This window comes from Electrophorus electricus, chromosome 7 (genome assembly GCF_013358815.1).
Source record: "Electrophorus electricus isolate fEleEle1 chromosome 7, fEleEle1.pri, whole genome shotgun sequence".
Lineage (NCBI taxonomy): Eukaryota > Metazoa > Chordata > Actinopteri > Gymnotiformes > Gymnotidae > Electrophorus > Electrophorus electricus.
In genome coordinates this window covers 4,927,922-4,954,350 of record NC_049541.1, presented here as the reverse complement: position 1 = coordinate 4,954,350, position 26,429 = coordinate 4,927,922, and the positions used below count along the sequence as shown (strand labels likewise).

Sequence of the window (26,429 nt, the reverse complement as noted above, 5' to 3'; positions counted from 1 at the left end):
CCAGCTCTTGTTGATACTTTAAGTAAACAAATATGGAGAATGAATATACTCTTAGAGAAGAAGGGCTTCTCCCTGCCCCACAAATCACCAAGAACCTCACGTTTTTTCATTAATTAGCACTATGTACTCTTTTATTTCGTTTTTGGTTTTTTGTAATGCGATTTTTCGTAGTATTTCATCAGGTGTTACAGAAATGCACAATTTACCGTTCCTTTAAGTTCAGAAATGCCCTGTTACTAAGCGGACCTGTAGAGACCTATGACCTGCATCTGTTACTAGGTAAAACAGCCGAGTGCTGACAGAGCCAGAAAACACTGCCATCTAGTGACGATGTACGGTATCACATACCACGTTCCCAAGCATAGAGTACCACTCACGAACCATTATCTATAAGATCATTCACGATTTTGAAGTCCCGTCTTTTTGATTATGCATTTGAATTTCCATCTCACTGAGTGTCCCTGATTGATGAGATATTTTTCGATACCAGGAATCAGTAGGAAAACTATTAACCAATATCTGACGACTTCTGATTCCAAAAAGCTTGGCAATAATATGCTATTTTAAAAAAAAGGTGTTCACAAAAAATAATAATAATAATAAATAGACTATTCACTAACCGCAATAGTCTGAAGTCTAAGAAGAGGTAAGGCCTCCAGAGAAAGGTAGAAATTGTATCAGCTGTAAGATGGTGCAGGCTAAACGTGCATGATGTAACGGAAGGGTGAATGGAGGAGAAGAAAGAAAAGGGATCCCGGAAAAAAAAGTCACAGTCACAGAGCAGTCAATACCCTAACATTTACCCATAGTCCCCCACAGGGTAAAGGTCACACACACCGGTGCATGTGAAGCAGCTAAGACTTCCTCGACTTTGACACCGAAAGTGGTGTCAAATATGAGTTTACCCCCACACCACAACGAACACAGAGACGCGGAATTCAGTTGTGAGAGTGCACATTTGTGTACTGTTGCCAGTTGGAAATTCATGTTGCCCTTGGCAAACAGAAAGAAAAAAAAAACAGGGCAATGAGGAAAAGGGGAGGTTTGGGGACTTATGTGACCATACTGAACCATTAGAACTTAAACATGAACTAATAGCTATATGAAAAAGCAGAGAAAATGTGGACCCCATATTTTCTTTCAGCTGAATAGCATACATCACAGACTAGCAATACAATAACAAGCAACATTAACATTTCTGAAAAAACAAATAAGATATTTACCATTGTCATGTACACAGTATCTCAGCATATTTCAATATACCACATTGCATCTGGTAACATTAAATACAGCTTTATTGTTGTCAGTTCTAATACAGGTATTCGTACAGATTAAAAACACAGATTTAAAAATGCCTAGAGCAGCAAAAGCAAGAAGATAAAAAGCCCCAGGAACAGTGGGGTTGTGCTTTTCATACATTTTGTGCAAGAGATATTTGCTGCATACAGACTGCATACAAGACAACAAACCAGGATTTCAGAGAGTAAAGAAACACAAACTCTGGCCTTTTCTCATCAATACAGTTTCTCATTGGGCTCTCATGTTTGAGAGCAATGTTAATTAACCCCAATCAGCCCATGACAAAGGGAAACACAGAAAGACTTTATTTTGAGACATGTATTGCAACTTCTCGAGTGGTGTGTGATTCATAAAAAATACCAAACCACGCTTACAGACTATTAAACATGTCTCCCATGACCAAAGCAGTGTATATGCAGTGTAAATCTAATATTCAAGAAAGGACTGCTACTTTGTGGTATTATTGTCAGTACAAGAACTACTGCAGGTTGTGGAGATGTTCCTAAAGTTCAAGTACACTTATTTAATAGTTTTGTCTGACGGAATATTAGATTGTATAGTTACAAAGCATATCCTAATTATAAAGATCCCAACAGCTGCTAATGAGCACTAAAAGAATTAAATATTATTATACTATAATATTATTTTATTGAAGTAATGCATGTATTTCTACAGTTTAATTGGAGAAACCACAGCTACTTTAACAATAGTGATTCACCTCACAATATCAATCTTGAGGTGACCTCATACATTTAAGTTTATAAATATGAATTCCATACATGGGCACCGAATTCAATGTATGTGGACTAAAGCAGTCGACATTCATGAAATGCTTTGTTTCTTACAGAAATATTAACCTTTTTATAAGTTAATGTTTTATAGCAAGGCATTTCTTCACACATACATTTTATATATATATATATATATATATATATATATATATATATATATATATACATACATATATACATTTTATTTATATATATATATATATATATATATATATAGGTTCTTAAAAATGTTACATTTATATGTTTCAAAATGTATCATACATCTTAAAATAACTATAATTATCTTATCACTTTTCATTCTAAAAGTAAATACAATATTTAATTAGTCCTTTTCTAACAGAATGTAGTAACATTCTAAGAAAATACAAAAAATATGGCATGGTCACTGAATTCAGTTATGCTAAACCTAGTTTTTGATCCTACCATAATGCATTTAAAAACACATTATTATGAATAGAGACCTTGATGTAGATACATTTAATAGAGACCATGACGTAGTTTTATATCTTGTTTTTGGTGGGTGTGATCTTACACCATGTTGATATTTTAATATTTCTATTACACCATTTTATTTCTGCCCACTTTTACATGTATTGTATCCCAGGTTCACATTTAAAGACAAAATCTAGAACTGGCAAAACAGCAACACAGCAATATCAGCAATTTACATACAATACAAAGTAACAAACAAATAAAAACATAAAAACTGGCCTGCCAGTTACAGCAACTCCAGATCACAGCTTTAATCACACCATCCAGTGTTCTCCCTGCTCTGCCACACCTGTTTTAGCTTTATAATAACCCTGCGACTAGGCTCAGGTAAGCCGGAGCAGGGAAAACACTAAATAGTCCAGGATGAGTATTTGACAAAGCAGGATATCTCATTAGTCAGATAACGTAAGCCAAAGGTCAAGACTGTCCAAAAGAAGAGGTTTAACACATTCCTATTGGACAGTCTTTTCTTTGAGCATACGTCAATAAGCTCACTGAAATCTTACTTTATGAAACACCCACACCCATCCACATTGATAGATACACTCCGCCCAGAGCTGTGGTGCTCCAGGACTGGATTTTAAATAGCCACAATCCAACCCTTTATTCACATCTCAAGCAACATGATAGCATATTTCAATCTGACAGGATTTCAGTGCCAGGGTGATATTTTTACAGACATCTGATGGTCTGACAGTACACGAACAATATTTCCAGGCAAATTCTAGTAGGTTGGCAGTAGCAATATATAGCCAGCCAATTTTAACATTGGTCTGGCTTCCAAGTTAGAAAATTTATAAATGGTAAACGTAAAAGTGATGTAAACTGGAACGTAATGTCACCATAGTAACACAGTAACTGATGCATGTAGTCTATATAAACACAGTGTGTAAACAGGTAACTCAGCCCCTACAGACCTACCATGAATCTCTGCATCAACAAAACTGTTAAAACATCAAAATTCAGTCCCAAGTTTCTGAATGCAAACTAATTTAAATAAATAAGCATCCCAAAAACACACACCACCCATATTACGAATTCATTCGAATGCATGTAGTTAATGCCTTTGACTCTCTTCTCAAGTCTATTCATGATTTTGTGCAGTATAATTCACCAGGCTTACTGACACCTTAGACAAACTCCAAATGTTGCGCCAAAACAGCCCCAACCCCTTTGGTCATAAGAATTTTTTGTTTTAGTTAGTTTTCATAAACCAAATCTCAATTTACTGCGATAGCACTCTTTTGCTTGTCACGTTTAGGATATTTTATAGTGACGCACTCACTTCTGATATATATATGGGGTCTAGTCCGAGAAATTCTGAGCAGGCAGACAGCACCACATGACAGCAGAACTCCACATAAAGAGCATTCACACTTCTCATCCACAGAGCTCCACTGCAACAGTCAAGCTGTGCATTAGGCACGCTTTGGTTCATTGGCACACAGCAGTTCTAAGACCCATGATTGCAGCACTTTCTCTCTTGGCACAAAAACAATAAAAACTAAAATAAATAAATAAATCAGGAGGTGGTTGCAACAGGATGACCAAAATGGCTGATACAGCAAATAATAAAATTGATTGTTCGTAGCCATCAATTAGCATAATGTCTTTTGCCTTGTACCAAATGGTGCATACCAATTTTCATTAATGTTTAACACTGAAAGCTGTTTTAATCAAACTATTCATTTAAGACATGAAACTCAAAAAGTGACCCTCATGTCAGCACTTAAAAAATTGATATATATCTTAAAAATTTGTCCCACATCACCCCTCGTGTGTATATGTAGTATTTAAGAACTTTTACATGTAAAAAGTTAGCTCTAGGCAAGAGATGTTAGTAAGGCCAGCTATTGCAAACAGAAACATATAGCGCACAATTTATACTACTGAACATGAGATACCAAGGGTGTTACACATGTCTGGTCAACTCATCTCCTGATGCATGAGACCCTGTACTAAAACAAATCTGAAAAACTAGAATCTGATAAATTTCCTGACAAATTTTGAGACCCTGTACTGAGAATATAGAAAAAAACACAAAGTTCTGTCCCAAAATAAATCCTGATGTCACTGGTTTAGGACCTGCACCAGAGTACTACAGGCGATGATGATGCAGTTAGAACAAGGTGTTTAAAGGTGTCTCTTCAGTATCTAGACAGCTATGCATTCAAAATGGAACATTTTATGAATACCCTGTGTAAACAACTGTACCAGGAAACTGAATTCTGGGGGAAAAAAAAGAAGAAAAACAAAAACACACACCACAAACAGCAAAATTTGAAGAAAGTGTCGTTTCTGACATGACATTAATTTCAACAAACTAAAACAGCAATGTGAGACTAAGATTTCCCCGTTGGGGAAAAGTATTCTATGCTATACATTAGCGACTAAACAATTAAAACTTGAAGAAGGAGGCATGGATTGTTTCACAATCAATTCTAAGTGTATTGTTATTAGCAGTAGTAGTAGTAGTAGTAGTAGTAGTAGTAGTAGTAGTAGTAGTAGTAGTAGTAGTATATGCCTAAAACACTTCCATTCTCAGTTTCTTTTTTTTAAGCCTCCGATTCTGATTGGTCTGTGGCAACACTGCCATTCTGTTCCCCTACTGCTGATTGGTCCTGCGGATCTGTAACTCCACCCGCAATAAATGCTGGCCCGCCTCCTTCTTTTCCACTGACAGATTCCAAATCCGTGGGCTTTGGTGATTGCTCGGTCAGATTTGGTGCCTCCCATTTTTCTTCATCCAGCCGACTGGAGATCGACCAATAGAGGTGAGCGTCCAGGCGAGCAGCAGCCAGTGCAAGCTCTCGGGCAGAGCAGGAAGGCGTGTCCACCTAGGAGAGAGAGATAGTTGGAAGCTTCAGCGAAGACTGGTCCTGTAGTTCCATTCACAATTTGCAGACAGACATATAGCATTTTTTGGCACTATGGCCATTAACACATGGCCCACCAAGAACAGGCTGTGATGGCAGTGGGAGTAATCACTGTTTGTTGCTCCCAATAATGCGTCTTTGATTTCACAGCGGTATCCACAGCATCTAAAGATATGGATTTTCTGCAGAAAACGCCCTCGCTGCCGTCACGAAGGCAGCACAGTGCAACAAGAAATTAGTTCATCTACAGGCGAACACCACTAACAAAGGTAGCACACAAGGTATTACACACTTGCCCATACAGGAAGTGCATCTCATACTACATAATAGAGATAATGCGATAAGCCCCCGCCACAACTCGTTACTGATATCTTGCATTTGAATGTCGCCTAATATTGATACACAATGGAACTGTGGTTCAGGTGTGGTTGGGAGACGTTTCATCTGTGGGATGTATTATATTTGCTATTTTTAGATACAACATGCATGGATATGACAGATAAACACAAATTTTTTTTTAATAAAATAAAAAAAAAAGCAAACAAACAAAAAAAAAAAACTTCGTTTATAAGACTATGGTGTTTCATTTTTTCCTTCTATTGCCTTACAGTCAGTGTCTCTTTGAGATGATATATTACCAGGGTCAATATCCTGGTTCTCAGCTGCAGTGTGCTCACACCATCAACTCTGTCTTGCTCTCGCTGCTAATTATGGCTGCCTCAATCACTCCTGAAATTTACACTGTTGTTGTATATATAGTCTATATTCTTATATATAGTCAATAGCTGTATAATATTATATATATGTCTTATTCTTATTATTGAATGTAACAGTTATTTCATGTCAACTTAAAACTGACCTACCTACTACACACCAGACAGACACCAAATGCTAAGTAAGCAGACAGAGAGAGTTTCTGTACTAATAATCTCTCTTTACTGGATCTCTGCTTAAAACCAGTAACCAAAATGTAATCTAATAATGATTACAAGATGGTCATTCTTTCTAGAAAAGAAAAATCTATGTATAGATTTAACTGAAGTTATTGGATTCTCCAGTTTCTTATTCAAAATTTCCAGTCCACCTTAAAACTCAGCAGGCTAACAGCCAACAGCAGTTTTTCCATGTGGTTTGAAAAAGCCAGAGTACTTAACTTCCTTCATTTAGAGAAAGATAGAGAAATCGGACAAGTCAAGCACTTTCTTCTATCCAGCTATCTTCCTATCAGGTTTCCACGGATATTTCTACTTTCCCTGACCCTGAACTTCCTTTATTTCACAGCCAAACTGTAAACAGCATCATTTTTTTGGCTTTTTTTTAATATATATATATAAAGAACAAATTAATAAACAAATGACTGGTGGTTGCAGATCCATGGCAGTGAACAGTGAATGCTCTCACTTGAAGGCAAATAACCTGTTGTCTCACACTAGGTTATCAAAATTACAGCAAAGCAATCAGCTTGTGTGTATGGATATTTTCATTTGAACATAACAGTTTTTAAATCATTAAATTAATCATTAATCATGAAATTAATCATTAATCATGAAATTGTCGCTGTTAAATTATACAGGGCATATACTGTGCTTAAACTAGCCCGGCTGTTAACATGTGACCCGCTCCAACTAACCAGGCTGTTACCATAATTGGTGTGTTGATGCAAAAGCATTGCTGTGCTATTTCCAGGCTGGATCTGTGACCATCAGTTCTGTGTCCTTAAAAGTTTCTACACCAATATCCACGCCAACATTTTTTTGTTGATATCAACCAAATTCCAATATGTGGTATAGGATCACACCAGGTACACACATATGTGTACACAAACCAGTCTATATTGTAAGCACATCTTACTACATACACACCTACATACACACCAGCCCGTAAAGGAAATAAGCCATGGAGGACACTGTGTTGACTTTGTACCTCAAAGGTGTGATGGAAGGCTCCATAGTCCACATCAAAGAATCCCTCAGCAAGAGACATCATTGGGCTGAACCTGTGACCCCACAACACCTCTTCTGCCAAGTAGGAGCTCCGGGCCTGACAAGTCATGCCTGCAAAACATACGCATACACACGTCACGCCGGCCAAACATGCACCTACACACGTCACGCCGGCCAAACATGCACCTACACGTCATACCTGTCGAACATAAATGGATAGAAACTTTGCGTACGACTCTGTAATTTTTACTACCTCTACATCTTTAACTACAGTACATTGCAATTACACCCTAGACAGAGGTAAAGAGTAATAAACATGTCTAATCCAAATCAAAAACTGCTCACAGGACTCCACAGGTTAGTGTTTTATATGTTTTAATACTGTGGATTTGAAGAGTTTGGTATTCCTTTTGAAACTATAATCTAATCTAAGCATAACTGATTTTGATAGTTGTCTACACATGCGAGAAAGGTAGCTTGACATTTGCGTGTGAATGTTAGTGTGTGTGTGTGAGTGAGAGTGAGAGTGAGAGAGAGAGAGAGAGAGAGAGAGAGAGAGAGAGAGAGAGAGAGAGAGTGTGTTGCATGTGCATCTGTTTGTCTCACCTGTAGCCTCCACCATGCCCTCCAGGATAACGACAATCTCAAAGTCCTCTTTCTCCAGCTGCGCCTGGGACATATCCCAGAAGGCTGAGCGTGAGTCGATCTCATGAGAGATGACCAGCGGTGACACCAGAAACAGTCGATCGTCACCCGTCTCAAAGCCTACACTGATATCTGTCTGATCCAGAGGAATAAACTCACCTGGGGAGGAAGATGGCACACAGGAGGGAAGAAGAGGATTTCCTGTTGGTATGTGATATTTTTTCATTCATTTAAAATTAAATATTGGTCTTTTTGATCTCATTTTGGATATCTTAAATAAATTCATTATTAGTTAGTTGCCTAAACTGGCAGGTAATTTTTTTTTAAATTTCAACAGACAAAACGGATAAATAACCTAAAAGATGGCCTTGGCACATTTACCATGTTCTTAGTGGACATGCTGGCTCTTTAATAGACATGGCAGCGTTTTACAGATTCCTCATTTGTTTAATTAAGGAAATCCCTAGTAGTAGGTGGATGGAAAATACAGGGCATGAGTCATCTCGGCTCCAAGCAAACAAGCCAGCGATGCCTAGGGACTGATGTTTCAGTCATGCAGTCTATGAAAAGGGTTTGCTTTCTGTGATTTAATTTCGATCCCTGCAGGGACACTGCACCAAATCCAGACGTGATCGCAGGATGACTGTTACAACTTGCCAGGAAATACACTCCTCTATAAAGGGTTTAAGCCAAGTGAAAGTAATACAGTGCAGGACTCCTGCTCATAAGGCATACGGCTGGAACTGTTACACAGACGACACTACCATTACAGCATAAACAATTCTTCAGTTTGATCCATTTTAAATAATCTGAACAGGAAATTGGGAAGTAGTACACCTTCTTCTCTGCCATTCCTTTTTAACCACTGCCTCTGCTGAATAATCACGACACAGGATTTTCCAGGTCACACACAGTCCACCACTAGGTGGCACCATTGAATTCTTCCCAGACTCTGCTCTCAGGCTGCACTGAAGTATTTAGTACTGTGGTGTTCTGAGAGTTGTGCTTGGGGTCTCACCTTCCTGGGTCTGTTTGGACTTGATGAGCTTTGCCCTCATGTTGGCGCCCACGATGTGTGAGGACCTCAGGTCACCGACCCGGAACATCAGACACAGCTTGTCATCCCGCAGGGAGATGACGGCATTCCGGGAGAACACTAGTGTCTCCGCCCGCTTGTTCGGCTGAGAGATCTTTACAAACATGCAGCCAACCTGGGTGAGAGAGAGACAGAGAGCAAGAATGGGAGAGAGGCACAGGAAAAAGACAGATAGACAAAAGGAGAAAACCAAAACTAGCAACAGTGGTACTCGACTTTTAATAGGAAGGTTGCCAGTTCAAGCCTCACCACTGTCAAGGTGCCACTGTTGGGCCCCTGAGCAAGGCCCTTAACCCTTAATTGCTCAAGTTGTATTCAATAATAGTTATAAGTCGCTTTGGATAAAAGTGTCAGGTAAATGTAAACGAGACAGAGAGGGCACTGAAGGAACTCATATGCTACATATTACATTCTTGCCTTCATCTCCGACTCCCTGTGTTAAGTGTGACCTATCCAGAACACTTACTTTGTATATATGCTTAAGGTTTATGTTTAGGCCTCTGTAATCCACATTCTATTCCATGGTACGATGTCTCTGAGGCAGAACACGGCAAGGTCAGAGGCGAGCCAGAGGTGACACTCCCTGGGCTGAGGCCTCTAGAGAGGAGCCCTCATCCACCCACTCCATCGTCACTCCCCACCCTCCCTTAAGCACTTCACATCTAGTGGTTGTCCCACAGGCAGAACACTGACTCCTTTGGGACTCCTTTAGGGCATGCAATAAAGATTGATTCTGTTCACATTAACAGTATAACAAATTTTTTTGACCTCAGAAATATTGCCAAAGTTATGCCTCATCTTGATGCTAAGAGGTTGACATGCTTTTGTTTTTTTTTCCCTCTTGGATTAATGTAATGCAATGTTCACTGGATAACCTAAAAAGAGAAGAGACAAACTATATCTTGTGCAGAACACAGCAGCAAGAGTTCTTCCAACCTCGGTAGAATAAGCATATTACCCCAGTATTAGCAGAACTTCACTGGCTTCCTGTTCAATACAGAATTCATCTTAAAGTGTTATAATTTGTTTCTAAGGCAATTAACAGCCTTAGGCCTTCTTACAGTTCATATCGCCTAACTTAATAAGATACTCATCGATGTCTAAGATCATCTAATACAGGTTTATTCTCTTTTCCAAGAGGTAAACATGAAAGAAGAGGCAAGACTGCATTTAGGGTGCACACTCCTAAACTGAGGCACTCCCTCACACAAAACATTCAGCAAGCATCTTCAGTTGGCAATTTTAAACCGTAGCATTTTACTTTGGCATTTCTTTAGTTTTATATTTTGAATTGACCAGTTTTATATTTTGTGACCAGTTATGTTTGTTGTACTTTGATCTGGTATTTAATTTATTGATGCTTTTATTATTTTTAGACTTAATTACTTTTAGATAGTAATTAGTTTTAGTTTTTATTTTACCTTTGCTTTTTTATAGTATTTTATATTTTAGATTCTAATTCTTTTATTATTTTTGTTATTCCTTAGTGGTTTATTTTCTCAATTTTATTCATAATGGATTTTGTTTTATAAATAAATCTGGGCTGCATTTAAGTTTGTTGTTGCTGCTGTTGCTGTTAGAATGTCTACATGGTCGACAGTACTGGGAGTTCAAATCCTCAAAAAATGAGAAAATTGTTGTCATCTTAATCAATTAGTTTAAAAAAAAAACAACAACAATATTGCTACTCAGAAAAGGTGCTATAGGTCATTAAGCCTGCTGACAGTACGCAAGAAAAACATCGCTTTTAAAACTAAGCAAAGTCGACAGCCCTGACCTCAATCTGTTGACACTCCTTTGGTACAGCTGTAATACACAGAGGGTGAGAATTCTTCAGATCCAGTTAAACTGTTACCCGACCAAGCTGTTATTTATGCCAGCTGAGTCAGAACACCCTGATAACCACACTTCCTCAGAGGAAGATGAATGTGACAGCAAAATCACAGGATAGTGATGAAGAAAAACCTAGAATTATGGGAGCTCAAATGCAACAGTCACATCTGGTGGCCACTGCAGTATATAAATAAAATCAGATGAAATCAAGGAAACCAAGCTGGAACTGGGACGAGTTCCAACAGACGCAAATGCATTGGATAAATCTGTCCAAAGACTTCAATCATCCCAGAGAAATGAGCCTTGATTTTTTTTTTCCTCTCATGAAAAAGAAAACAACAACAACTTTACTTTCTACACCCTAAGGATGCCATTGCCATAGAGAGTCAAAAGCTTAATGTGTCTGAAGGCAAACAACCAGCGCATAAAGTTATGGATGGTTTGGGTGATAATGGGACAGCTATTGATCATACTTATCTATTAATAAATGGATTAGCCACAGACTTAATGGAGTTACCGACTGGAGGCAGATAACTAGCTGTATAAAGCAGCTGATTATGTGAATGGTTTGAGAAAACCTTTCACTCCAGCACTAAGAATTATAAATATGGGCCTGACTTTGTGCAGCTGATGCACTCACTGAGACTGGAATTGAATCAGGCCCTGTTAAAAGCAAACCCAAACTGGTGCAAAACTAAATGATCAGATCTCAAGCACGTGCATGACTGTTTAGGTGGTGCGATACTCTTCTCCAGTCCCAGCTGTTGTGCTAGGCACGTGCAGGCAGGAAACAGCTCCAAAGACAGACTCTAAGCAGCAGTCAGATAATCAAAAGAGGCATCCAGCAAGGATAAATAAGTTCTGGAGTGCCACCACTGTCACAAACTAGGCCACTGGGCTAAAGACAGTCATAAAAAGAAAGCTGACTGCTGTAAAAGGGGGCAAATGCAAAAAGGAGCTCCCTCAGCGGCTGTTATCTGCCATTGTCGAGGCTGTGTAGGAGCGTTGTCTGACAGTGGAGTAAACCCCTCCCTCCACCTCTGTTTTACTAGTTTTTTGCTTCTGCTCTTCTTCATATCAGGAAATTAGTAAAGGTGTAGAAAACCACCTTTTGGTTGATGTTCAAATAGGGACCCAGGATGTTTAACTGTTTGTTGATATCGGAACTCAAATCACTACTTTAATCAAAAGCAGTTATGCAGCCTCTAATGAGCATGTTTTGCTGAAGGAGCAGGTAATGCCAGTATTTCCTTAATTCAAGACACAACTCATGCTTCTGATGAGATGATCATGACTGTGTTGAAAAAACTTGCCTGCAGTGCCTCACCCCCTCTTTTCTCAGATGAAAAGGCTGAACTGGTGGCTTTAACAGAAGCATACAAAGTCACTGAGGGTCAAAGGGTTACCGTTTATACAGACTCTGTACGAGTTTGGAGTTGCTCATGATCTTCGACATCTATGGCGTCACAGAGGCTCCTGGACAGCCTCAGACCCCCCTGTTAGGAAAGATGGTGCAAGTGCTTCTGATAAGCTACCAAATGAATAAGCCTTAGTAAAAAATCTAACTACATGCAAACAGTGATTCATATCAGGCGCAAGGCAACAGGCTCGCTGATGCAGCAACAAAAATGGCACATCGTTCAAGTTCTCTACATGTTGTGTCTCTTACTAACACAGAGTTCAACAAACGTGACATTTCCTTGATTTATGAGCTACACTGCAGTTTCCCCATGCTGGAAAACAAAGCACATGGCTGAAAACTGGACACCTGCCGGGCAAACGGTGGCCGTTTGTGGCCCATTCCACCATTTCCAAGTTTGCTACCAAACTCTTGTTGCTGGTGACAAATTTTGCTGCTGGATAGAGACATACCCAATGGCAAAAGGCACTGCCATACACTGTGCTAAAATGCATTCTCCAGACATCCTTCCCCGGTGGGAACTTTCTGAACAAAATGAACCAGACCAAGACATATACTTCTCCAGGCTGGTAGTACAAGAGGTTTGTTGACTTTCAGAGATGAACTGGAAATTGCACTGCCTCAGCAGGCCATAGCTTCAGGACCAGTGGAACATGAAAACCATGCCATAAAAGTGCAATAAACTCCACAATCAAGGAGTAAAATGGACTGAAATGGCAACTCTATTCATCCATGTATCCATGTGTCATTTTTTCACAAAAGCCTTCCTGAGGTTATAGATTTTGGGATGCAGTTAGCTTTATTATTGATTTTTTTTTTAATTCTATCAATTTTTTCTATGTCTGGGTGAAGCACTTTAAATTGCCACCAAGTATGAAAAGTGCTACACAAACTTGAGTTGCTTCCAAAGTTTGAAGGAAAGAAAACTTGGACACACGTCTCTCACTGTAAGATTGTACTTGCTCCACGGGTCTGAGTATAAGGAACAGTTGGGAGGGGGTGGACGAAGCACAGAGCCTCAGGGAACAACTGTGGTTTTTAGGCCATGGTACCACCCATGCAGATGTAGATTTCAACACACTGTGTGTAGCCATGCCAGCCCTTTCTGAGGGACAGATTGAGGGGAGAAAATGGAAAAATTAGCAATGAACAAACATAGGAAAAGAAAAAGAAAGAAAATCTCTCATAACTGCAGATAGAATAACAAACGGTGAACAGTCCACTGCACATACTTATTTCTGTCCCTCTCCCTCTCTCTCTCTCCCCCAAACTCTCTCTCTGTCTCTCCTTAACACAGTAATGAGCTGAAGAACCAAACATACTGACACAGCGCACTAACGAGAGACAAGGCTACAAGATCAACAAACCAAGCAAGCCGATAACCATCCAGAATAAGACAAATCATGTATAACATCTGGACCAGTGCCGTATGCGCCTCCCTGTTACCTCTTGTGACTCTACTGACACACCACTGGAGAAAGTGCCACTTAATGACTGGCCTCCACATAATGATGTGTCTATGAACTGTGTGAGTAATGCCCAGACATGCTGCCACTGTGTGTACATGGCACTCCTGCGCCAACTCAGACAACACAGTAATGACTAAGCCAGCCTCTAGTAAACTAAGAGTCTGTTTTGCAAAGGGACCAGATTCTCCACGGGAAGATCAGACAAACTTGCCATTCTTTATGAAACACAAAGGAGCATTAGGTGTTGGAAAAAAACAAAACAAACCTAAGTATGAAAACAGAACCTAGAACACACGCAAAATGTGGTTATCACACCCCAGAAGTGGGTAAAGCAGTGAGTCAAATCCACAGTTTCATTCACTGTTCAGTAATAGGCTCCGAGTACCCTAATGCTGTCTGGCAATGATGACCTTAAGGACATTAGTCAAGATTTGACTTCTCATTACAAGGTTGCCTCACTGTACCAGACTCTGGAATGGCTAAAAGAACGCATGGGATCTTCCTGGCACAAAAGTTGTTGAAATAAGAGCATTTGTCATTTCCATGATTCTGCTCTGTTTGTCTCGAGTCTGTACTCAAAATAAAACAAGCTTAGACTTGTGAAACTTACCCAAGCATGGTACATGGACTGGATGTATGGCCAGGTAGAATTCTGTCCAGGGAGCTTTGTGCTGAGGGGTAGGAATGACCGGCTATCACCTTGCATAAACCTGTATCAGGCTGACTAAGCTTGCTTTGTTTCTTCATTAAGGAGAACCAAAAGGGGGAAACTGTTGGTTTTTTTTCTGACTCTCTACCTTTATGTTGTGTGTGACCTATTTATGATACCAATTTTGTGACAGGTTTATGCTTAAGGTTCAAGCAGAGGCCCGTTTGCGAATGCAAAGGCGTCAACCACCTATTCCCGTATCTAACCCCACCCTGACCTTCCTCTTCTGTTCTGCTCTCTCTACTTAAGTCTAGCCCTCTCCTGTATATCTCCTAAACCTCTGATCTAAGGATGCTTCAAGCAAGTAAACAAACAGAGAGAATCTGAAGATCAGTCTGACTCTGAATCTCCAACAGCAGGGAGACAGTACAAATGCTTAGGTTACAAGCATGTTACTCCCCCAACATCAGGTGCCTCTCTGCGGACTTTATTTAGCAAGATTTAATGTTTAACATATTTTTGTTGTCACTGACGTTAGCTGGATTGGGTGAATGTCTTGTTTAATTGGTTATTCTTTTTTACTAGTGTTTTAGATTTGCACTATCCTACTCATGCGTGTGTGTATTTTGTTTATCTCCCCCTGTTTTCACTACTAAGTTCAGTTCCTATTTCTGCTTGTTTTGTGAGCGAATCTTTCTAAAGTCTAGAGCCTTTGAAAAAATGCTTTCCTTTGGAGAAATGGCATACTGTGGTCTTTCTGTACCTGCGTTACATTGGTCCTGGATGTCCTGGGGTTGAAGAGATTAAGTGGTGTATCAGTAAACCTGAAGATGGATGGCGAGGAAGATATAGCCCAGAGGAAGGGGGTACCAAACGATGAGCTTGACTCTTTCAGGTGGATCCAGCCAGCTAAGAATGAGGTAGCTGTCTGAGGATGAAGGCGGGGGTGCCCAACAAGAGAGAGCTTGTGTGATTCCACTTACCACGCTACAACAAATATGGCAACTGGGAACCGTACTCCACACAGCTGCAAGTGGTCGCCCGACGACATGACCGATTGACAGCCATCACCGTGATGCAGCTATATTTGGCACAGAAAAGGAAAGCACTACAGGTGCTTGTGGATCTGCTGCTGCAGAAACATGATGCCCTAATTGTGTTGACCACAGCCCTCTAGCAAACGTTTTGCGCAAGTACCAGCAATGGTATTGGGTGCTCTCAGAGAGACAGAGGCTATATGGTGGGGAGTGCAATTAAGTGTGTTGGTGGAATTGCTGAGAACAGCAGCAGGCATACCCGGCATTTGGAAGATTGCACAGGAGAAATTATAAAGTTAGCATTGGAACACTTCCTGAAGACATTGCTGCCAGAAGAGCAGAAGCAGCACATGCAACAAACCACACTAACCAGCTTCCAAGTAGCCACTACCAAGGGAGAGAGGGCAGAACAATCTCAGCACAAAAGGTACCACAGCGAGCAGCAAAGTTCTACACAGTGAGGAAGATTGATGAAGAGTCAACATGCTGAGTGGCTCTGGAGCAAGTGGTGGAGGATAGTCTAGTGCTGGGGGAGCAGGATGAGAAGACAACATACCAGCCAAAGCCATGAACCTGAACTGTCAGGAAACTGGCCAGGCATCCTCAGGAAAAGACAACTCTCAGCAGACACTACAACCAGGAATATCTGCAGATGCCACAAACTTATAGTGATGTGCAACCTGGATGGGAAACAGCTCACCACCCTCACTAACACAGGCACATCTGTGTCACTGCTACAACCAGGAGTGTTCCCTCATTGCAAGGACGGCATACCTCAGAGATGGGACGCGACGACTCTCCAACTCAAATCCATCGGCGGCAGCCGAGTCAGCATGAGCGGGATGAAGCGGTGCCAAATTGTGGTAGGAGGTCTGAGCCGAGTGCACGAGTTCTGATTCGCGCATATCCAGGATACATGCATACTCAGCTTGGATTTCCTCACAGCAGCCAGGGCAATTGTTGAATTCAAGAAGGAACTGCTGGATTTAAAGAGGAGGCAAGTGAAGTTGTCTGGAGTGGGTAGAGGCAGAACAGAGTCGGGGCTCCCTGGCTGTGTAGCCTTTGTTTTCCATGGGAGAATCTGCCAGCTCTGGAGAAGCTGAAGATGCAGAAACAGATTTGGTTGGTCGAACTCCAGGGGAGGGGCGTGCCTGCAGGTTGGAGGCACCACATTTCTTTCGTGGGTGAAGCCACCAGTGCCGGAGGAGTTGAACACGCGAGTACTGGGTGGCAGATCTCCAATGATCTGCACATGAGCAGCACCCTAGTCAGCATCAATGATGAAAACATAGAAAGCACAGGCACCTGGGAACCATATGGCGTCAAATACAGAGAAGATCTGCACAACACTGGAAGCAGTGCGTGAACTGTGGCAGTGGAATGGGAGCAGAAACAGCGGCTGTGGGAACTTCAGTACCATTATAGCAACATTTTCCCAACCACGGAGAAACACTAGGACACAGACCGATTCAGAACAACATACTATTAACACTAGTGATGCTGCACCAATTCCCCACTGGCTTCTATGGCTAACAAAAGAGGTTGCTGAGCAGAAATTTAGAGTGATGGCTCAGTGTCTCACGGCTGCCATTACGCATCCCCTGAGCAGCACCGGTGGTCCTGGAGAAGAAAAAGCATAACAGCTGGTGCTTCTGCATGGACCATCAGCAACTCAACACTTTCGCAAAGCCAGACATGCCCACTCTCATGCATGGACGATGCCTTAAGATCAGCTCACTGGCTCTGCATGATTCAGCTCGCTGTATTTGCAGAGAGGGTATTGGTAAGTGGCTCTCACTCCAGATGCCAAAGAGAAGACCGTGTTCACACTAAGCACCAGATTGTGGCAACTGACAGTGATGGCCGTCACACATTATAATGCACCGGGCACAATCGAGCACTTGACTGGAGTGCTCGCCGGCGTCCCAGAGGATTGGTGCGTCATCAGTCTAGATGATATACTGGTTCATGGGCCAAGCTCTGACGATGAGCTCATCATATTGGAGCAGGTGTTCAAGGCTATCAAGACTCTGTGTTCATTCACTGCTCTCCAGTGGTGGTGTCTGCCAGGACAGGTGGCGAGTTCATCGTAGACACGGGCAACAGTGACGAGGGCGTTTGCGCAATTCTTTCACAGGTGCAGTACGAGGTGGATAAGGATGCAGCCTACTACAGTCGGCACTTGAGCAAACTATACAGCCACCGTAATTCAGATTCAGACAGGTATGAGCTATATTATTTAATCCCCACCCCAACCCACTCCTTCAAGTGAAACCATCCTTTCCCCCCGAATTGTTTTTAATCACTGCCTACGACACATGCTGCCAGGGACAGCCATTCTTGCTGACCGTGGCAGTACAACCCACGCTATAGGAAGGGACACTGCTCCAAGCTCCAATCACCGTGGGAGGGTCCGCACGTCGTGGCAGAGCGTTCAGGTGAGGTTGTGTCTGGGGTGTGAATGAGTTTGTGTTTCATTATTTCCTCTTCATTTAGTTTAACTTGCGTTTTAGAAGTGTGTTACTCTACTTGTGTGTGCGCATGTATTTTGCTTATCTACCCCCCGTTTTCCCCTAATAAGTTCAGTTCCCATTTTTGCTTGTTTTTGTGTGAGCCTTTCTAAAGACTAAGCCTTTGAATAAAAGACCCTTTTGAATAAAAGAGTTTTCCTTTCAGCAGAAATAGAAATTAGCCGTTCTTCTTCAGCACTGACGCTACAATAACAATGGAATTGTGCCAGTACTGGAATTGTGCCATTTTGCTAGTTTTTCCCCCCTGAAAGCAATTTAAAAGTTGCTAATTGGATCCGGGCAATATTAAAACAGCTAAATTCAGGTCGTTTTCGTTCTCTTGAAGCATTCTATTCTACAGATGTAATTATTTAAGGCTTATAGAAAGAGTAAAAGGCATGATTCAGTGCCTAGAGCCTTAAGCCTTTTTTTCACATAATAAGAAAAAAATCAAGTAGACTAGAGCATAGTGGTCTTCATTTTAATCTTCAAAGTTGAAACAGTCATTTAGGCCCTCACTGAAACTGGAAATGTATAAATGTGTATGTGTACACATGGGTGCCTGCATGTCTGTGCACGTGTCCCTAAATATTCAGGTGAAACACAGCCTTAGGAAGAGATATTAAACCAGGACACTAATAACTAAGCAAATTAACTCATCGTCACACACACACACAGACACACACCCCCACACATGCACATTAGAACCTCATTCTAACCACAACCTTCCAATGCTAAAACATAAAATCAAACAGTTTGAGTGATGAATTAACAAAGTAAATTAGCTTCTGCGTACAGAGAGAACAGCATGGAGAGAGAGAAGGAGAAAAAGAATAATGGGAAAGGGGAGAACGAGAAAGAAATGTGTGATGAAAACAAAAAGAGGAGGAACATCCTGTTTAAAATGCATGACTCATTTGGCTCTGTCTGAAAAAACGCTCTCACATGCACACACACACACACACACACACACACATACATACACACACACACATATACACACACACATATACACACACACATATACACACACACATATGAGGTTATATAGAGGAATGGAAACTGAGTGTTATAGAATAGATTCTGGCTTTTCTCACCCAGACCACATTTAACAAATTAAATCTTAAAAACTTTACAGCTGCTATGGCTGCCTCACATTTAGACAACAAGAGGGAAAATCAGACTGGAAGGATGAGAGCAAGAGAGCGATAGAGAGAGGGGGAGGTGCATTTGATACAAAGCTAGGTTGTGAAGTCCAAGTTCTAAGTGTTAAAAGTATTATTAATGACTTTCACCATGAATACTATGCAACTACACTAACATGATTTTGCTAGTCAATATTTATTAGGCTGCACTACATCCAACAGCTGAAACGTATTATTATGAGAGACATTTCCAATTTTTCATTAGAGCACAGGTCTAACTCCAGCCCTGCAAGAGGACTTGACGTATAACTTAAGTAGTGATCCTGATTCTGTGTGTGTGTGTGTGGGTGTGGGTGTGTGTGTGTGTGTGTGTGTGTGTGTGTCCATGCATGCATGCATGCATGAGCCTACCATGAAAGCGTTGACCATGGAGCCGAGAATGGCTTGCAGTAGCAAGAGCATGGTCCCAACAGGACACTGGTCAGTGATGACTCGGTGACCATAGCCAATGGTGGTCTCCGTCTCGATGGAGAAGAGGAATGCCGAGATGAAGCCATTAACATTGTTCACACATGGAGTCCATGTCTCATCTTCTAGGTGATCAAGATCACCCCTGAATAGAGAGAGACAGCCAGAGACACAGAGAGGGGAAGGGCACTGATTCAATCTTTCATTGCTGTTGGTTCACTTTTTTATCATTGTATAACTTGCCAGCGCACATTTTAATTCAGTTGATGGAACACTAATTCTGATGACAGGAATCTGATCCTCTCACCTAATTTGTTATATGTTTTGTCAAAAAATAATTATACCAGCATTAATTGATTATATTTCAGGAAATACAATTATTTTATTTCCTGTAATACTGGCAAGCTATGGTGTGTATCTAAAAGTCAGATATAGAGGCAAAGAGAGAGAGAGAGCGCGAGACAGAGAGAGAGAGAGAGAGAGAGAGAGAGAGAGAGAGAGAGAGAGCGAGAGAGCGAGAGAGCGAGAGAGAGAGAGGAGACAGTGACACACAGAGAGACAGAGACAGAGAGAGAGAGAGAGAGAGAGAGAGAGAGAGAGAGAGAGAGAGAGAGAGAGCGCGAGAGGAGACAGTGACACACAGAGAGACAGAGAGAGAGAGTGAGTCAGAGACAGAGAGAGTGACAGTGGCTCAGAATATTCAGGTCTATCGTAGAACCAGTTCTGCTGTATAATTCTGAAGTGTGGGGGCCACTCAAATCAAAATTTGGGAACGTACACCCAGCTGAAATTATGCACTCTGAATTCTGTAAGGAATATCCGGAAAGTACACAGGAAAACAACAAATGATGCATGTAGAGCTAAATTAGGCAAATTTCCACTATTAATGTAAATTCAAAAAAGGATTATTAAATACTGGCTACAATTAAAAAACAGTGACCCCACTCCTACCACTATAAAGCCCTGCAATACCAAGCGCTGGGCAGCAAAGAGTCACACAGCTGGTCCTGACCCTGAGTTTAACAAACTAACACTTACACACCAGGACCAGTTTGAAATATAATTTGGTTTGGTCTCAATGCAACACTTCAGAAACAAAACTACATCACCCATTGTAACACACAAGCACGAACCAAAATTCAGTGCTATCTGGCCCTAAAATGACAGTGCGCTGTAGCAGACTACCTGTTCAGTGACTGATCAAACACAGAACCACGTTGACAAAATACAGACTCATTAAACACAGCCTGGCCATCCAGACCAGGTGATATAATAAATGATGGCTGCCCAGAGAGCAGAGACTCTGCTAGCAGTGTAACAATGACACTGTAGATACACTGTAGAGCTGCACTCTCAATGAAAGTGAAACATAAATTTGCTTTAGAAAATGTAGATGACACACTCCATCTTTAAGTGTCTGTCTATTACTGATAAACTGCCCATCCTATTGGGAGAAAAGAAAGAAAGCAGCAATTTAGCTGGGCGAGATTATATATATATATATATTTATTTATTTATTTATTATATATCTGCATGCCAGTAAAGCTTTCTGAACGGAATCGAACTTAATTGACAGAGAAACAGCCACAGAGAGAGAGGCAGAGAAGAGACAGAAAAAGTCAGAGAGAAGAGAACTGGAGTGTGTTGTATTCGTGTTCTACGCACCCACTCTTGGGTGCATGTCTGGTGTTTCTGTGCATTTTATGCATGTGCATATGCATGTGTGTTTGTGCATGTTTTCTTGCAATTATGGCAACTCACTGCTAGCTATGCATGTTTCCATATTTTGTGCATGTGTTTCCTTTATCTAGTGTGTGTGTATGTCCGCGCCATCGCTGAATTAGTCAAGGGGCGTGTGCGTGTGTGTATTCATCATTTATTTTCTTTATTTGCTGTGACTGGTAGCATGTGTATATGACGACTCCATTGCTGATTCAGCTGCACCTTACAACCATAAGTAAAACGAAATCTTGCTAACGTACACAATTGACAAGCCATGACCATTTTTTCTGTAAATTTAAATAAAGACATGTGTGTGTGTATTTGGTTTATGCACCTGCAGTATGCGATGAGGTACCAGATTGCCCCGAAGAAAAGCCAGGTGACAGCGTATGCCATGACAAAGACGAAGAGAGAGCAGCGCCAGTTCAGGTCGACCAGTGTGGTGAAGATGTCCGTCAGGTAGCGGTAAGTCTCCCGCATGTTACCATGCTGCACATTACAGCGGCCATCCTTTTCCACGTAGCGCTGACGCTTGCGCTTACTGCGCGCTTCGGAGAGACAGAGAGACAGAGACAGAGAGACAGAGGGAGGGAGAGCAGAAGGTGGAGACAAAGGGAGAAAGGGAATACAGAGAGACCGAGGAGAAGAGCGTCAATCAAATTGTAACATTTCAAAAACATGTCTACGTCTCCTCCTGGAACACACAATCACAAGTGTAAAAGTAATGCGGTGCTGTCCATGGTGGCTGAAATAAAACATAGAACTGTGTTGATAAAGCGAACATAAAGTGAGCACAATCTGATCTCAAACATAGTGATGTAAGAAAAAGAGAGATCCTCGCTGCCAACAGAAGAGACTACTATGCCATCAATACGACAGCTGAGAAAAGTGTACTTTTTGACTAATGAATAAATCAAAGAATGAATAAAAGGATGAATGAATGAATGAATGAATGAATTTAAGAGTAAGCATGCCCAATTCATTATCCACAATATAGACAGACAGTAAATTAGTGTGTTTAACAAATATAGGTTAGTGAATGACCCATGCCATCACACACACACACACACACACACACACACACACACACACACACACACACACACACACACACACACGGGCCACACCCACAGATGCACAAACAGCACCGGTAGGAAACTAACAGCATCCACCCACGTACAAAGCCCAACTGTGCTGATGCAGGTCCAGTGACTCCTTCTGTTACACCTATTTGTAGTTTTATATTTTTTCCCAGTTGTTATTCCAAAATCACTATTCTTATTCACAGTCCATCTCAATCCCAGAAAAATTCAGACTAAAAAAACAAAATATCAGAAATTACCTAATACACAAATTCCAGTTTTTTAACAGTGCTTTGGCAGTACTCTCACTAAATATAGTCACGCTAATAAGGCACCACAAACTGAACTGAACTAATTGACAGACAGAATGAGAGAGAGTTAGAGAGGTAGAGGTGAAAAAAAGAAATGGGACACGCTGTAGCTAGAGCCTGACAGCAGAATAGTGTCACTGTTACCAATAACGACAGAATGGGAAGGAATGTAGATAGAGAAACACGTAAACCAGAATTACATCACACTGACAGATCTTTGCATATGTTCCCACTGACAAACAAAAGCTTGCATATGCGTGCACACACACACACACACACACACACACACACACACACACACACACACACACAAAATGTCAAAAAAGTGACTTAGCAGACCCCAAAGTTTGAATCCTGCAGCATATGTAAATGCAGGGGGAGGGGGATCCAGAGCCGGTACACCTCTCGCTTTCTAACAACATGCAGGCACTCAGATTTAACTTTCATCGGCATCCATTTTTTGAAATTCAAAAGGCCAGGGTCTGAAATCTCTTACCCCAGCCAAACTTTCCCCTCTCCTGCCCTGCCCCCTGTATTTTCTTTCGGTGTTGATTGGCTTGTGCTTCCCGTGCAGCCATCTTGGCCTGGAATGACAAGCTGTTATTGGAGGGTGGCTGTGGGGGCGTGGACATCTCTGTGGTTACCACATGCCCCAGTTCCTCCGATACGTTAAATACACCAGTGGGCGGGACATCTTCCTTGGACTCTTCTACAGGCTCCTCCCCTTTGTCTGGGACTGGCAGAGAAAGAGACTCTGGGCGGGACGAGAAGGCGGAGTTTTCTAGTGCCATCTGTGTAAGTGTGAGTGGGTGTGTTTTTGCGCGTGTTCGAGGGTCTGTATGTGTGCGTGTGTGGCTGGGTGTTTGTGTGGGAAGATGGCTGTGTGTCAGTGTGGTCCCAATGTGTTAATGATCTCTCTTGGTGTGTTATTCTCAGTTGCAGAATCTCATTTGTGCCAATTTCGCTTCCTGCACAAAAACAAGAGGGGAAAACACGAGAAAGCTCTGATTAGTCAGATACAGAGTGTCTACAATGCACTGAACCATGATATCTCCTCTAACCGCTTATTCTTAAGGCTTTAGAATAGATCCTCATAACAGGTCTCCAAAATGAATCATGGCGTCATCTGGATCAAAAGAGAACAGGCAGTTCTCCACACATTGCCTTATACAATAGCAAGCAGCAAGCACTACAAGTGACCTTGACTGACAGAACCATATTTAGTCCCGATTAATTTGATCAAACTACAAATTATTGATAAGACACTGAAGTGCTTATAGTTGATATAGTTTCTCAGTACAACATGCTACACATGAAGCCTACAGTGCACGAACAGTTTAGGTTTATGCAAATAAAATGTACATACACACTCTCCCTGCCGCTCTTTTTCAAACATACACACAATTCATCCATCTCTGTCACTCACACACACACACGAGCACATCTGTGTTCATCTCTCTGTCCACCTTTCAGGGAGTGAGACATTAAATCATTATCATAACAGGAAAGGGCAGACAGAGGTTGTGTCTCTTCTCGTCTCCTTTCAGACGCTCCCACACACTAGCTCCTCTCTGAGACTATTACAAGACTATTGATTATTCTATAAACCACAACACAAAATACTACCATTCTATCTTTGTATTTTACTCAACATGTGTGGTTATAATGTTGTGGAACCAAGAATATCCCATCTGTGTGTGTGTGTGTGTGTCTGTGTTTGTACGCACGTTTTTGCATGTATGAACGCAATGTGAAGTCCAGCCTGGTTCTATATTTAGCTCTGAGGGTTGAGCTGGAGTAACTGCATCTACTCGTGCATCAATGACAGCCCTGATCCTTTTGTATGCTCCATGTTTAGACCCATGTATCTTGTCTGAGAGAGCGTGTGTACAGATGTGTTCAGTTCATGGGGTGTGTTTGAAATACAGTAGCAGTGTTGAGTAACAGCAGGCAGAGGCAGCAGACATGGCGCTAAGGGCGCACACTCCCCTCTGGCTCTTCTGATGTTCTAATTTTAGGTTATTAACTGATGAACATATGTGCGTGTGCACGCATGCAGGCACACACACACCCACACCAAACCATTAAAATGAGATACCCTGAATATGGAATATGTTAAAACAGGGGTAATTAGACCTGCTCCTAATGAAGTATCAGGAATAGACAATTCTGGTGACATTTTTAGTGTGTCTGTATACATATAAGTAGGTGGTGGTGTGCAGTGTTCTGAGAGAAAGACAGAGGGTCAAAGGTGCTAAAATTGATCCAGTGATGAGGTAATGTCAGATTCACATAATCATTCAAATAATACTGACTTTCCACATAACTGTCTCCTATTATAAACACCAGTGGCATACAGGGTGGTGTGTGTGTGTGTGTGAGAGAGAGAGACAGGCAGACATACAGAGACAGAGACAGACATTCAGTAAATTTGTTTTCTATCTTTGTGCAATCATTTGTTAAGATTACTTATACAAGAGTGATGAAAGTAAATTCTGAAACGAAGCATCAAGAGCCCGTTATTAAAATACGAGCACAGAATTTAATGCTACAACGAAGTGGGTAGAAAACTAGTAACCTGAAAAACACACGCACAGTCAACACAATAGATCTAGATCACTATAGAGCTAGATCACTATAGATCTAGAGGGTTACCAGTTGTCATTGCTCAGTTTCGTAACATACGATATCTTACAATCAAATACTTTCTTTGGATCTATTCATACAAACGATTTTGTAAAAAAAAGAAAAGAATAATAAGTAAATAAAGAAATTAATTAATTAATTTAAAAAAAAAAAAGATACTCATAAATAAATAAATAGAAGGAATCACCACTTTCTTTCAGAATATGTAGCTATCGAGCCAAAAAAACTAATTCCTTACCCGAGACCAGGCATCCCTCAATATTTAAACTTCAGCAAATGGCAGTTTTAAATAGCGCTTAGAATATTGTTTGTAATCTTAACTGCTGGTTTTTTAAAAAGAATTCCTGTTTCGTCAGTCCCAATTGGGAATGTTTCGAGCTTCGATCGGAATCATATCGTAGATGTTGCTGATGGTTTCAAGCGGGTCGAAACGACGCAGCATCAGTTGTGTAGGCTATCCTACCCTCCGGGAAACAAAAGAGTCGGCTTTTCCAAGACCACACAACCAGCGAACAAGCGAAGGGAAAACTTGTAAAATATTAATCGCACTGCAATTTCGGAATCCAGCTGAAAGGCACAGATCTGTTCCCCTGTAGTCTTAGATACTCCGCTTAAAATGGAGGCGATCTGTTACTGACAGCGAACGTCGGGCTGAGAGACCGCAAGAGCTCGAGCGTGATTCACCGGCTCGCGGACTCTGCGCAGGTGTCGGCTGGCGGCAGAAGAAGTCTTAAGGGGCGGAGGTTCGTCTGTGCAACCGCGGAGGGGAGTACTGGGGGGGGGTCCATGTCACAAATTTCACATTTCACAAATTTAACTCTACCTTTAGCGTACTGACAGCAAACCGAAGCGACCTAATTAGTGTAGGTCGGTGGCAGCCTATTTAAATTTGTACCACGAATCCAAATCCGGTCCTGGATTTCATAATCCCTTGTAGTTGATTAAATGATTAATGTAACTGGTTGGCCACTTTGGCGTCACACCTGACGCCTAGG

At 41.3% G+C, this 26,429-nt stretch overlaps 1 protein-coding gene across 1 annotated transcript; it reads right to left on the bottom strand.

The window, feature by feature from the left end:
* Positions 1–2,312: 2,312 nt before the first annotated feature.
* Positions 2,313–26,120, bottom strand: kcnj9 (potassium inwardly rectifying channel subfamily J member 9). Its single transcript, XM_027025059.2, has 8 exons — positions 25,673–26,120; positions 23,285–23,756; positions 21,730–21,943; positions 19,617–19,818; positions 9,065–9,257; positions 8,008–8,205; positions 7,382–7,512; positions 2,313–5,419 (listed from the first exon to the last, which is right to left on the bottom strand). The coding sequence occupies exons 2-8, from the start codon at positions 23,577–23,579 to the stop codon at positions 5,138–5,140; spliced, it is 1,515 nt and encodes a 504-aa protein (XP_026880860.1). The 5' UTR covers positions 23,580–23,756; positions 25,673–26,120; the 3' UTR covers positions 2,313–5,137.
* Between the last annotated feature and the right edge of the window lie 309 nt (positions 26,121–26,429).